Source organism: Rana temporaria, chromosome 9 (genome assembly GCF_905171775.1).
Source record: "Rana temporaria chromosome 9, aRanTem1.1, whole genome shotgun sequence".
NCBI lineage: Eukaryota > Metazoa > Chordata > Amphibia > Anura > Ranidae > Rana > Rana temporaria.
This window is the reverse complement of record NC_053497.1, coordinates 80,514,981-80,529,630: the sequence shown is the minus strand read 5'-3', so window position 1 is coordinate 80,529,630 and position 14,650 is coordinate 80,514,981. Positions and strand designations below refer to the sequence as shown.

General features: G+C 40.2%; 1 protein-coding gene across 1 annotated transcript in view; it reads right to left on the bottom strand.

Annotated features, from left to right (window-relative positions):
• Window positions 1-14,650, bottom strand: part of AFF2 (AF4/FMR2 family member 2) — a 647,635-nt gene that overhangs the window by 26,764 nt on the left and 606,221 nt on the right. Inside the window, exons 17-18 of the mRNA XM_040323795.1 lie at window positions 7,485-7,556; window positions 7,068-7,161 (exon numbers count right to left, since the gene is read on the bottom strand). Of these exons, the coding sequence (XP_040179729.1) occupies window positions 7,068-7,161; window positions 7,485-7,556 (166 nt within the window). The remainder of the gene's footprint in view (window positions 1-7,067; window positions 7,162-7,484; window positions 7,557-14,650) is intronic.

Here is a 14,650-nt window from a genome sequence, read left to right as displayed (position 1 = left end):
CCTACCTTTAGACTTCTAGTCTTTCACCCAAACCTTGGTTGTATGACTCAATGAGTTTACAAGTTTAAGTAGAAGTTCATGAGTTTCTAAGTTAGCAAATTTATTAGAGCAGAAGCTCCTTATTATCATTTTTAATTGAGTTAGTGCTTTCCCTTTTCTCTTTATTATCAATCTCCCCAGACTTTCCAGGCTCAGGGGCTATATATCTTGCCTCATATTCACTCAGCAACTCCTAATCCCTTTGCCGCGTGATTGGCACACTACCCCACCTACTGGGTGGCCAAGCCACCCTGGTACCCTAGATGTACCTAAAGCAATTCTCCATCATCCTTTTTCCACAACACTTTGCATACCAACAGTAAATGGGAATGCCGGCACTTAGGCCATTCTTCACAATAGGCCATCTGTTCGATAGCATCAGTCCATCGCCCCAACCATAATGTTTCTGATGTAGGATTCCTCCAGTACCCTTTATTCAAACACAGACACTTCTTGATGCTCCCCTTTATCACCTTATCACCTTGACTTGCAAATTACCCTCCATAGATAGACTAGTAGCCCCTACTTTTCCACGGAATCTCCTATAACGTTGCACTCACGGTTTCCATTAGGGATGCTTACCGGAAATTTTTAGGACGCGGGTCTCCCTCGATCGGAACCCACATGCGCCACACACGGCTCCCCTCTGACCCCCGCAGTTATTTGCGAGGGTCTGACGTGGGCCCAATTCTCCCTGACCGGGCACCTCCCCCCCGTTCACGGACCAGACTTACAAGTTTGTTCTACGTATTGATGCACATATGTTTATTTTATTTTAATGTGCTGTCTTTTTCTTTGGAAATTTTCGTTTTTAGGTCTCCCCCCCTCCCCCCCCCTTATCCTCAGTCTGCATGGATTAGATCGGGAGATCGATGTACAGGACACCAAGGTAAGAACATTGAGATGGTTTGGCTATCATGGCTCCTTTGAATGTATTAACCTTAAATGTACAGGGCCTCAACATACCACAGAAACGGGTTAAGGCGTTTAGACACTTCCAAGCTAAGAAAGCACATATCATATGTTTACAGGAGACGCACTTCACTCCCAGTACGACCCCTAAATTCTTTCATGCCTCCTATCCACAGGTCTTTACCGCATCAGCTAGTTCCAAAAAAAGGGGCACCCTCATAGCCTTTCATAGATCAACGCCATTCACAATTAAGTCTGAAATCATAGACCCTGAAGGTCGTTACAACATCCTGACTGGCCACATCTTGGATAAGGCGGTAACAATTGTATCGTATTATGCCCCAAATTTAAATCCCTTGCCATTCATGTCGCATCTGCTGCAAGTGATAAACTCGCATAAATTCGGATCCCTTATTATTTGTGGGGACACTAATCATGTCCTTCTCCCTTTTTTGGATAAAACACCATTTTCCCCCGCGAAACAAGTCAAAAGAACCCTATCCACCTTGCTGGCTAAATATAATTTAGTGGACTCCTGGAGGGAAACGAACCCCACTAAACGCAAGTACACGTACTATTCGAGCCCCCATAAGTCGTCCAGCCGCATAGACCACATACTCCTGACGATAGGCATGCTGCCAGAGGTGTTGGATTCCGACATCGTGCCTATTCCATGGTCGGATCATAACGCGGTTCTCACTACATTAGCCTCCATAATCCCCAAAAAACAGGACCCAACATGGTATCTACCAGACAAAATTCTCAAACACCCCATGTACAGGACTATAGTTGAGCAAGAGTTAAGTGAATATATAACATTAAATAAGACCCCTGACGTCTCCCCGTTAACTCTTTGGGAAGCCCACAAGCCAGTGCTAAGAGGGAAAATACAGAAGCACGCTGGGACTTTTAAAAGAGAACGAAAGCAACTTTCCTATAAATTAGAAAAAGAACACGATTTGGCCTTTGAGGCCTTCCAATTCGATCACTCACCTAAAGCAAAAGCCCGACTAGATAAAGCTCGTATGGAATATGACCTATTCCTCTCGGACTCGGCGGACAGGGCGATACTCCGGACCAAGCACTTTTTTTACAAAAACGCAAATAAATCAGGAACTCTTCTTGCGAAGTCGCTCAACTCCATTAACAAAGCATATAAGCCTATCCAACTTAAAACGGCAAACGGTATAATCTCTAGTAACCCAGTCAAAATAGTACAAAAATTCAGCTCTCACCTTAAAAAACTGTACGCAGAAACTAACACATTTAGCAAACAGGACACGGAAGACTTCTTTTCTGATTTACATTTGCCACAACTAAACACGTCTCAAAGTGCTCTAATGGATGAACCGATCACGCAAGAAGACGTCCTACAGGCTGTCGCTGAACTAAAATTAAATAAAAGACCGGGTCCGGACGGGTTCACTGCCCGTTATTATAGATCATACAAAGACCTACTTTCTCCCATGATGGTGGAAGCATTTAATGATCTACTAAATCGGAGGTCCTTTAGACAAGAGTCTCTCACGGCCACTATCTGCATGATTCCCAAACCGCACTCCGATTCCACCTGCTGCGACAATTACCGCCCTATATCCATGATAAACACAGACGTAAAATTACTAGGTAAGATCTTAGCCAATAGATTGAACAAAATCATAGGAACCCTGATACACCGTGACCAAGTGGGCTTCATGCCCAATAGGCAGGCAGGGGACAATATCAGAAGGGCATGCTTACTGGCAAATATAGCTAAAAAGAGGAAAATTCCAGCCTGCTTTCTTTCCCTAGACGTCAGGCAGGCCTTCGACTCAGTCTCATGGTCATATATGGAATTTACGCTGAAGAAATGGGGCTTTGGCCCCAACTTTACAAATTGGGTCCTGCAATTATACCAGAACCCTAGAGCGTACGTGAAATATGCGGGCTACAAATCTGAAACCTTTAATATACAGAGGGGAACCAGACAAGGCTGCCCACTTTCCCCATTATTATTCGCCCTCCTGATAGAACCCTTAGCCCAAAAGATTAGAGTGGATCCTAAAGTACTCGGTATCGAGTTGGGCGGCGTTACTCACAAACTTTGCCTCTATGCTGACGATATACTGTTGTTCCTCTCCTCTCCACAAGTAACGGGTCCAAACTTACTCCCAATCTTACACCAATTTGCGTCCATATCAGGCTTGGCAATAAACCCCAGGAAATGCTCGGCATTGAACATTTCTCTTTCTAGTACGGAACTGTTGGCAGCAAAAGTGGGCCTCCCTTTTGAGTGGCCAACTAGAAGCATTTCATACCTGGGAATACATTTGACTGCAGACATTTCAGATCTCTATGCGCATAACTATCCAGTCCTCCTGAAACATTTGACGACTTTATTAAAATCCTGGGCCCTACTCCCTCTTTCCTGGTTTGGAAGAATCGCGGCTGTGAAAATGACCTTACTACCCAAGCTCCTATACCTTTATAGAGTGCTCCCTATATCCATACCGGCCCACTACTTCAGGATAATACAAAGGAGAGTTTCATCCTTCGTATGGGGTACCTCCAGGCCAAGGATCAAACCACAAATATTACATCGGCCAAAGTCAGCAGGAGGGCTAGGATATCCTAGCTTCGTAAATTATTACCGAGCAGCACAAATGGCCACAATAGTCAAATACCATGCTAAGCAAGAGGCACCATTATGGGTGTCTATCGAGGCGATGGAATGCGACCCAATTTCAATTTCGAACCTATTGTGGATCACCCCTAAACAAAGAAAGCACATAACTAATCCCATCATGAAACATTCACTCTCCCTGTGGGACAAAATTAAAAATAAACACCGCTTGATGTCTCCTTCAGCCCCCCTGCTGTCTTTTATTAAAAACCCTGCTTTTTACCCAGCCTGGGTCTATCCTAACTCCTTTAAGGAATGGACGGATCGAGGCTGCATACGAAAATATCAATTCTTCGATTCAACAGTAGTGACCCCTTTCCCAACCTTAAACAAAACTCATGGCATACCCCCGAAGGAAATTTTTCGATACCTCCAGATAAAAAACTTCTTTCAACCCTCAGCCGATACGACAATAGTGTCAAACCAATTGTCCGCCTTTGAAACTATTTGTAACGGTAATCCTCATGCCAGAAAAGTAATTTCTATCTTATACTCCCAGCTACTCACGCACCCGAGGTCAGGGAAGTTGTCTTACATGAGTAAATGGGAAGATGATTTAGGCATTGAACTGGCACAAACGGAATGGGATCAAATATGGAACAATACCAAAACGGTATCCACTAATATAATAGCAGCAGAAACAAACTACAAAGTACTCTCCAGATGGTACTTAGTCCCGACCAGGGTGGCAAAATTCTCGCAGACATATTCTGATTTATGCTTTAGAGAATGCTCAGACAAAGGAACTTACTTCCATACCTGGTGGTCGTGTCCAAAAGTGCACGAGTTTTGGCTGGAAATTTTCAAATTAATCAAAGTCCTCACGAATAAAACAATCCCCATGGACCCCAAAATTGCCCTGCTCAATTTTAAGCCAGACGGTATTTCACATGCTCGATTCACTTTGACAAGGCAGCTTTTAACAGCAGCAAAACAAACCATTGCGAAAGCTTGGAAGTCCCCAAATGTGAATCTAAACGAAACTATCAACAGAATGAACACAGCTATGATATACGCCAAGATAACTGCGATAGAGATGGACACGATCGCCAGGTTTGAGGATACATGGAAGCCCTGGTTGGAATATGTCACGAAAAAAACGTTTAATGGTGATGTTTTGATGCCATGGTAGCCCAGCCATTACACAGGTATCCTGTCAGAAACTTCTGCTTTACTGAAATGTCCCCGATCTAGTCCTGCAGACTCCCTGACCCCACCCTTCCCTCTCCTTCCTCCCCCTTTCAGTTCTCCTTCTCCCTTTTATTTTATTTACTTATTTGTTTTCTGTTACTTATATTACTTTCGAATGTGTTTCACCTTATTGTGTAGTCTTTCTCATAGCACTAAGTACCTAAATAATAAGCCATACCTCTTTGATCGACCTGAGGCTTTGGTCAAGATGGAAGTTCCATGAGACGCATAGAACCGAACCACAAAGACTAGCAACAATTGCTAACAATAACCAGAACGTTTTTGGACTATAAACTGTACTGTTTGTTCCCTCTTGATCCCTGTTTAGTTAATAGTTAAGCCATTGATGCTAGAGAAATGTAATGAGCTAAGTAAAGACACCACTCTTTATTAGTTAATTCACTTGTAAAAGCAGGACTTTCTTTTCGCCTAAGGTCGATTTTGTTTGATAACATGCTTGTACAAATGTCAACTACACAATAAAGATCTTTTGACAAGGGGAAAAGTATTCCAATTAAAGTGGTTCCAAAGGCTCAAGGTCATTCTATGCATGAAGTTAACAAATCTTCACCTGAGCCCCATCTCGATCCAGCGATGTGCACGAGAGGACCCTCCCTCCTTATTGACTGACATAGCAGAATTGAGCTATTGGGTCCCACTGCTGTCAATTACAGCCAGTGAGCCAATAAGAAGAGAGAATGAATGGGGCATGTCTGAATGGACACACGGAGCAGTGGCTTGGGCACAAACCTGCTTGGGTGGCCCCACAGCAAGCTGCTTCATATGTGGGCACTCAGGAGGAGGGAGGGGCCAGGGACACCAGAGTGGGACCCGAGGAGAGGAGGATCGGGACTGCTCTGTGCAAAAGCATTGTACAGAGCAGGTAAGTATGACATGTTTATTATTTTATAAGAAATACAAACTTGCCTTTAATATCACTTTAATGTTTGTAGGCATATTACACCTAAAACCACCAGTTATATATGAGTATCAGAATGTAGTTTAGAAAAAAACAACAGTTTCCAGATGATTATGATTTATCAAAATTTAAGTGCTGAACCCAACACTTTGTGGTAGTCCAAAACCTGCAGTTGAAAGGAGGTTATGAAAATGTTGTGCATGACTGGCCCTGAAGGTCTGAGAAGCTATGATGAGAATGAATACATGTTTCAGTTTTTTAGCTGCAGAACTTAATTTTCATTTTTCCCCCCCAAACTCTGTAATAGTAAAAGTAAACAAAATGAGGTAGCATTTATACACAATGACAGCAGGCATTATGTATCTTTAATGTGTCTTAGATGTGTATTTTATGTGTCTTAGATGTGTCTTTTAGGGGTCTTAGAACACACTTATTTATAATAAACAGATTCCTCCTCTACCAACATCAGCTGTCTTAGGCCTAATGCCGAATTACTTGTAAGCCCAATTTCCACAAAAATGTCACTCTGCATTGTATAAAGCATGGAAGGATTGAAACTGTGTAAAGGTTTTAAGTGTTTTGTGTGTTTCTGTTGGATAGATTTATTTTTTCCTTCTTTTCTGACACCTGTCGCCTGGACAGGAAACAAACAAAGAACTTCACAATGGAGACGCAAACAACAATAAAATAAAGAGTAACAGTGGTCCTTGCTCTTCCCTACTGTACTAAAAAAAAGTTTATGTTCTACTTGGAAAAACATTTTCTCTGTTACTTCTCTGACACCCATTAAATAGACCGGCAAAATCTTCACTGCAGGGACACAGACAGCAATGAAGAACTGATACAGGATCAAACCTTACCCTGTGCTATAAAATTAAACATTTTTAATGGGAGATGAGTTTTATGTTGAATCAGTTTTATTGAGTTTTAAACTAGATTAAAAAATACAGAGTGAAAACGTGGGAGTATCAATCCAACTCCAATGGATGTCCAAGTATACATTGAGATTGTAATAATACTAAGATGACAAGTATCACACAATTACGATAAAATTTAGGACTCTAAGGCATGGTAAAATGAGCATAGTAGTTGTAATTTAATTAACCAGTAGTCCACTAGTAACAAAGTTGAAGAACAACAAAGTGTGACATATATTGCATGAAAATATGGTGAGGCTACAGTTAAGATAACATAACCTTATATACGTAAAAGTGAAAAAAGGTTAGGGAAAATAAAAAAATAAGGCGAGGGGGGGGGGGGCTGATTTTAAATGTTTCACCTTAATAAATAGTAAATATCTACATTTGTTATTTCCTTTTTAGAAACATATTTCAAATAATTTACCTTAAAATACTCCATGAGCGATCTGGAATATTTCATAGCATGGTCCTTCTTTAATTTAAACATTCTCAAGTAGAGCAGTGATAGGCATCGGTAACTGTAGTAATTAGGAAAGGATTATGTTAATTTCATCATTTTACAAAATCTATAAACTGTGCAGAGAAAAATTTCTCTTGCAACAGAAAAAATGTGGAGCACATGCGTAAATGAAATCAAAATTGAAAAGACATTAAAATGCCATCTTGATAACAATATAAATCGGAAGAATAAATGTTTAGTCAGCTGCTAAAAGAAACCATTAGTTATCCTTTAATAGTTTAATGGAAAACAAGAATAATGATCTTATGTAAGCCGCTTATGCGTTTCTGTAGTTTTAAAGTCTTTGAGTGGATTTCAGCTTCTTTGGCACTGTGGACTCACCATAATACAGCTAGCTTTTTCTCCCCTTCATTGGCAGCTGAGCCTGTGAAATTCTTCAATCTCATTGCATACCTTTAAAAAAAATAGTGTAATAATAAAGGTCAACATCATGATATACTTTTTTAAAGCGGTAGTAAACCGCAACAACGTAACAAAAAAAACCCACATGTAAAGCAATTGCACCACTGACAGGGCTTCCATCTTCCCCCAGTCTTTCTTTTCCGGGTTCGCAGGCTCCGGCTGTATGAGTGGCCAGAGCCGTTATGAAGTCACTCCTGCGTATGCGCGCTGGAGCCCTCGGCTCCGTTACAAAGCTCTGAAGGTCCAACTCGGCATGTCAAACCTTCAGAGCGCATGCACTGGTGATGTCACTGGCTGCATCCATGGTGAATATCTCCAAAACAAAGCATGTTTAGGAGATATTCATTTTAGCTACAGGTAAGCCATATTATAGGCTTAACTGTAGATAAAAAAAAAAAAAAACACAAAGCGGACTTTGCTACTGCTTTATGTAAAGATGGGCATAATATTAAATCATTTTCTTGCAGCTTTTGCTTATAACACTTATGCATTATACAACTTATTTTGAACAGAACAGTGCCCTAATATGTATGCAATTTTCCAGCTTTGTTTCTGAATGGGTCAAGCAGGGTATTAAACTCCTTTTGCACTACCATGGATAGAAAATAAACTTGGTAGCCAAATTTCATACTAAAAACATAAACTTACAGTTTATAAAAATAAAACTAACGGACTGTTATCAAGAGTCGGTCGGTTCATATGCAATTATGACACGCTATTTTATCTACTACATATTGTAAGTGCAATTCTGTTTTTATGTTTATTAAATGTTTTACTGAATTACACTATGAAAGCCTTCTTTCATTCCAACATGGGAAACTACTGACTGTGGGCAATTCTAAGGATACCTCAAGCAGAGGAGCTGGGACATCTTGCTGTCAAGCACAGAGACCCAGGCTGGGGTATAAGCCACAGGCGAATGCGATCTCCTTAAAAAAGAGATCAATATAGCTGGTAAGCGGCAGTGGTTTTTCAGGTGGAGGAGCCTTTCTATCCCAGCTCATCACTATTTCTTGGTTGTATTTGTCGTTTTAAGTCACCAATGAGCTGAGGATTTTACATAAGAACTGACCTTGGGAGTGTTGCTTGATTATGGAACTTTCTTCCCAGTAACAGTTGTGTGGTGGACTTTTTTTTACAGGGCCCTCAGGAATTTGTGATTCATATTCACTATTATTTGAATATTCTTATTTGTGATTTATTTGCACAACTTTGGAGCATTATAGTTCATTGTTTACTACTACCATAAGCAGATTGGGAGCCATTATAGCCCCTTATGGATGTTAATGTAAGGTATATGTGAATATATGTCACTACATTCATCGTTTACACAGCGCAGCTTATTTTTCTAGAATTGTTTTATTGTGTGTGTCTCACATTTAAGTTGCAGCATTATTTACTATTGTGGTTCTTATAACAGTGCAGTAATTCACCTTTGACATAGAGGTATATTTATTTTCACCAATAACTACCAGTAAGTATAAGCCAAAGTTATATTTAAACCCTTCCCCAGGACAACTATGTATGTGGGAAAAAAATGTTAAAGATCCTAACCTACTTCTCTTTTGTTTCAATGCACATACACTCAATTACAGTGGCTTGAAAAAGTGAGGGCTTCACAGAACAGCTGTATTTATGCAGAGATTAAATTACATACAGGTGGACTTTATTTACTAATCAGGTGACTTCTGAAGGCAATTAGTTCCACTAGATTTTAGTTAGGAATATCAGAGTAAAGGTGGCTGAATACAAATACACGCCAAACACTTTTAATATATTTATTTGTAAAAAAATTGGAAAGTCATTTATCGTATTCCACCCACTTCACAATTATGTGGCACTTTGTTTTGGTCTATCACATAAAATCCCAATAAAATACATTTAAATTTTTGGTTGTAACAGGACAAAAAAGGAGTATGAATACTTTTGAAAGTTACTGTAAGTAACTTTACCAACACATGTGGCAAATTCAGGTAACTCAAAGTGACACATTTAATACACCAAATTAAGGAATAGTAGGTCATAATTACCTCCAGTTTCATTTTCTATGAACTGGAGGTAATTATGACCTACTCTAAGTTGGCATACAGAGACAGGCAGTGTACCTGTTCATACATACAGCATAGCAGAGTGACACATTTGCCACTGTTCCCCTCTCCCTGTCACTGGTTGTTAGGGGCGCTGCTTTAGACTCTCAGAGCTGACAGCCTTCTAGCAATCAGTGATGCTGCAGTGGATGGAGCCTGATGGGGAAGCTGAGACATTAATTCCCCATCAAGTCAGCTCTCTACTTGTAATTGACAGTATGCAGTAGGATTATATAGTCAATAGTAGACTGTCTATAGGCTAAGGATCCACCCACTGTCTTCTTTTTTTTTTTTTTTCTTTTTTTTTTTTCACTTCAGACTCCACCTCATAGAGTGTGCATTATATTCTCATGTTCTGCGTGCCAGCCCATTGCATCTCTATGTTGGTTTTGCATCATAAGTGTCGCTTCTTCTTGTGTGAAAATTTTTATTTTTATTTTTCTTCTCTTTTTTTTTTTTATTATATATATGAATATATATTATTGTTATTAATTAAATGTCACTCCTCATGCTTCAGAGGCACAAAAGAATTACAATTTCATTTTATCCCCCCCTTATCCTTCCCCCCCCATCCCCCCTATCTCACCTTAAACAATCTCCTATATCTCTAATTCTTTCAAATTTTCTTCTAGTGTGTCTTTTAAGCATCTACCCTTAATTTTTTTGCGTAACTCCACGATTTCTTGAAAGTCCTCCATTTATCCCATTTCGGGATTAGTAAGATGTTGTTACCCTCTATACCCTCTTTTAATTCTTCCATTCTGTAAGTTTCTTCGACCGCATCTATCCATTCCCAAATTAAGGGGCACTCCACTTCTTGCCACCTCCTTGGAATAAGTCTCTTAGCGGCATTGAGTAGATGCGGTACAAGCGTTTTCCTGTAACTTTTTATACCTTCCTCCCCCCCATGGAATAGGATGACCCATGGGTCCATCTTGATCTTTTTCCCCGTGATCTCTTCCACACAGGCCAAGATTTTTTCCCAATACCTCTTAACCTTGGTACATCCCCACCAAAGGTGTGCCATATTTCCTGGTCACCCACTGTCTTCTGTCAATGAGGAACTAGTGTCTGTGAATTCTTATTAGGTATTAATATTAATCTAGGTATTAGGTATTAGTATTAATCTACCCCAATAGACACAAATCTCCCTGCCACTGTGTTGTCTATGTGACAGCTTCAGTGGAGTGGAGGAAGCATAGTACCTCTGAGGTCGCAGTGGACCTTAACATGTGGTGCATGCATAAGAATCATGTACCTGTCTACTTGTCTTAGATACTTTTTATGAATTTCCCTGAATGTTCATAGTTTAATTGGATTCCACATTGAGATCTAAGCCCCATCAGTTGCTGTTCCTCTGTCGTATATAAGAACTGGCACCCGCAGTTTCCTCATTGGACACGACAATAGCAGTAAGCATGGATTAAGTCTAAAGTCAGGGATGTCAGCCAGTAGCAACAAAATAAATGTGCTTCATAGAGGCACAAAGGAGAGTTTTCTGTCTACAAATGCTATTTGTTGGCAATTCCCTCTCTGTCTGACTTTAGTTAATTCTTGAAAATCCATTTCTTTAGGGAAACCTATCCCGCCTCTACCTAAAGACTGTACATCTGCCTCCATTCGCTCATTCCTTACAGTTAATGCCTTTTGTACCTTTGCTTCTCTATCTTAGATTATAAACTGCCATGAGCAGGGCCCTTCTAATCCTCTTGTATCAAATCGTATTATAATTATCTTGTCTCCCTTTATTTTGTAACACACTATACAAACTGTTGGCGCTATATGAACCCTGTATAATAATAATCTTATAGTATGTGGTTTTAGACAGGACATTTACTTTGAATTGTCTTAGAATTAAACAATAAGCCTATACGTGGAATAACACATTGACAAGAAATGCCATCACATGTACAGGGTAAATGTATCAACAAAACACATCAGCAGACCAGATGTGTATATTAGTCAGTACATGACAGAATATAAATAAGCATTTTATGCACCACAAAAAATGGCAAAAAGTTTGAAAAAATTGGCTAATAGAATATCCAACTATTAGAGAATTCTCAGGGGATATACTACAAAGTACACTCAGGAAAATAAAGTCAGGTTTACATAGGGACCGACAGACAAATTAAAGGTATACAACAATGTCTCAATAAAAGGGCCAATAATCCTACTTCCTTTCAAAAATTTACATGTGTCATAAATGATATGGTAAAACCTTTACATATTTTATTGGATTTTGTACACACTATTACTTGGGGCCATGTTACAGAATTAGAGCACTAATTAAGTGCAATAGTTTACTGAATAGTACTAAAAAGAGAGTACAGTAACATATCTGGGATGGATGCAAACACAAGGGGCCAGATTCACAAACGAGATACGACGGCGTATCTACTGATACGCCGTCGTATCTCTGTTTCTAACTATGCGACTGATTCATAGAATCAGTTACGCATAGCTAGCCCTAAGATCCGACAGGTGTAATGGACTTACACTGTCGGATCTTAGGATGCAGTACCGCGTCCGCCGCTGGGGGGAGTTCTCGTCGTAAACCAGCGTCGGGTATGCAAATTAGCACTTACAGAGATCCACGAAGCTTTTTCCCTTCGTTAAGTCGCCGTAAGTGTTAGTTTGCCGTCGCAAAGATAGGGTTCCTTTTACAAAGTGTAAAGTTAGTACACCATGTAAAAGTGTACCCGTCTTTCCCGCGCCGCTGTCAAATTTTTTAAATTTTTTTTTTTTCCGGCGCAACTCTTTTTTTCCCGACGCAACTTTTTTTTACCCGTCGCGATTCACAAAACCTTGGCGCATCGTAACTTCGCGCAAAGCACGTCGGGAAATTTGCGTCGGGAGCATGCGCAGTACGTCCGGCGCGGGAGCGCGCCTAATTTAAATGGGACTCGCCACATTTGAATTGGCCCGCCTTGCGCCGGACGGATTTAGGATACACCGCCGCAAATTTCCAGGTATGTGCTTTGTGGATCGGGCACTAACTTGAAAAAATTGCGGTGGTGTAACTTAAATCGGAAAAGTTAAGTTGCGCCCGGGCTACGTGAATCTGGCCCAAGGTACATTGGCATTATCAAAGTAAGTTGAGAGCCTGTTTTATGAGCAAACAAGGGCATAATACTTTACAACTCCAAAACATGTGAATAAACCTGTCTCAGTGTAGGCAGCCTCTAAAACAATTACCAGGGACCATCTGGAAATTGAATGCAGTTTAGAGGTGGCCATACACCACCTAGTGTGTAGCTTGATAGCCATTTTCCGAGCAGCAGCAGAATTTAACTATACTGGGATTCTTTCTTTGCTTCATGGTGGAATGTCAAGGCTTAATTCATTGGTTGAAAGATGCAGGTAATGGCGGACATTTTTTTTTACCAATACAAGAGGAAAAACACCATCTTTTAACTGATGCCTATTGCCAATATTGGGAAAAAAACGCTGGGAAGCCATACAGAAGGCAATCAATAATTCTATTTCCATGCCCAAGGAATAATGTTTCTCCATAGATCCCCCAATACAAAAGAGTATTTTCAAATAATCAGGATGGAAACACAACATTGTTTTTACTTACGCTATAGCATAAAAATTGTCTTTTTACTATTTTAAAAAGCTGAAGGCTTTTATTAATTCATAAGGACAAATTATGAATGACACAAGTTTACATCTTCTGGTTATTGGCAGCTTCAAGTCACTTATTAATTAGAGTAACCATATGTTTTAGTGCACTGTTCAATTCATTTGGTTAACCGAATGCACTTCTCGGTGCCAAGGAAATCAATTCATCACATCTGATCAGTGGTTTGCAGGCCTAATGTGATTTCACAGGCACTTCTGTTGGAATAAGTAATAGGTCTGAATCTTGTGAAAGAAGACTTTAAGACATCCAGACAGGCACATTTAAAAAAAGTAAGAGAGAACAAGAACATTTAAAGAGTTTAGCTTAAGGATGTCCTTATTCAAATGAGATTTCCAAACTGTCAGTGTTATTGGCAATTCTGTCCTACTGAGTTGGAACGTGAATGCTTATTAACCTTCTATATACTGGTAAGTGAAAATTTACAAATCAGCATCAGATTCACCCCGTGAACAAGTTTGTCCCACACGGGTATAGATACTAGTGTGATACTCAAAATCATACAGCCAAAATAATGTTTTATCTGTGCCGGAAGTGACTACACCCTGGTCCTATCATTTTGAATTCTTCCCCATTTGTTTCACTGTTTGATCCATAGGTGTCCCACAATTATTATTATTTTTTTCTTACAATCTGCCTTTTATTTGATGCTTACATTAGACCTTTCAGTAACTTTAGAAGTCTGTAGGCACACTTTTCTGACATGTCACTATATACAACAGTATATTTTTTCTGGAAAAAAATGTGTTTCTGTTATACTTCATCATTAAAAAAATCATTAAGCTCCAGTCCAGCAACTTTGTTTAGTCTGAGATCATATTATCAGTCTGCTACAGACAACAGAAAATATGTTCTCAGTCCCCTCTTTCCAAGTGATAAGACCTTAACACTGTAAGGCTTTTTGCTCAAGGGTAGCAGGGGGTGACAAACGCAGAATCAGACCCTGCCCTTCTCACCAACTTGTGACAAATGACTGGCCAATCTCACACTGTGCTGTCACTTGAGTAACAATGCCACTCTAAGCTGCATCTGGCACACAGATTTTCCAGATTGTGGGACCACAATCTAGGTGCCAGCAGCCTGAAAGCGATTGTCAATGGCAGTCAGTGGCAGTCAGCTAGCAGGTCTAGAAGTGGATCAGCCATCTCAGGCTCTGGCCTGCTGCAGACCAGCATTACATAGGCTGTGCGCTCATGATGGGTTTTGAGCATGTTCACATGAAAGACCTTCTGCTGTCTTCTTTTTCTCCCAACCTAACCAAGTAGGTGGCATCATTCAGATACTGGCTGATGGTGTACGGGCCGTCCCATGCTGCTTGGGGTTTGTTTTGCCAGAACATACACCTACTGACC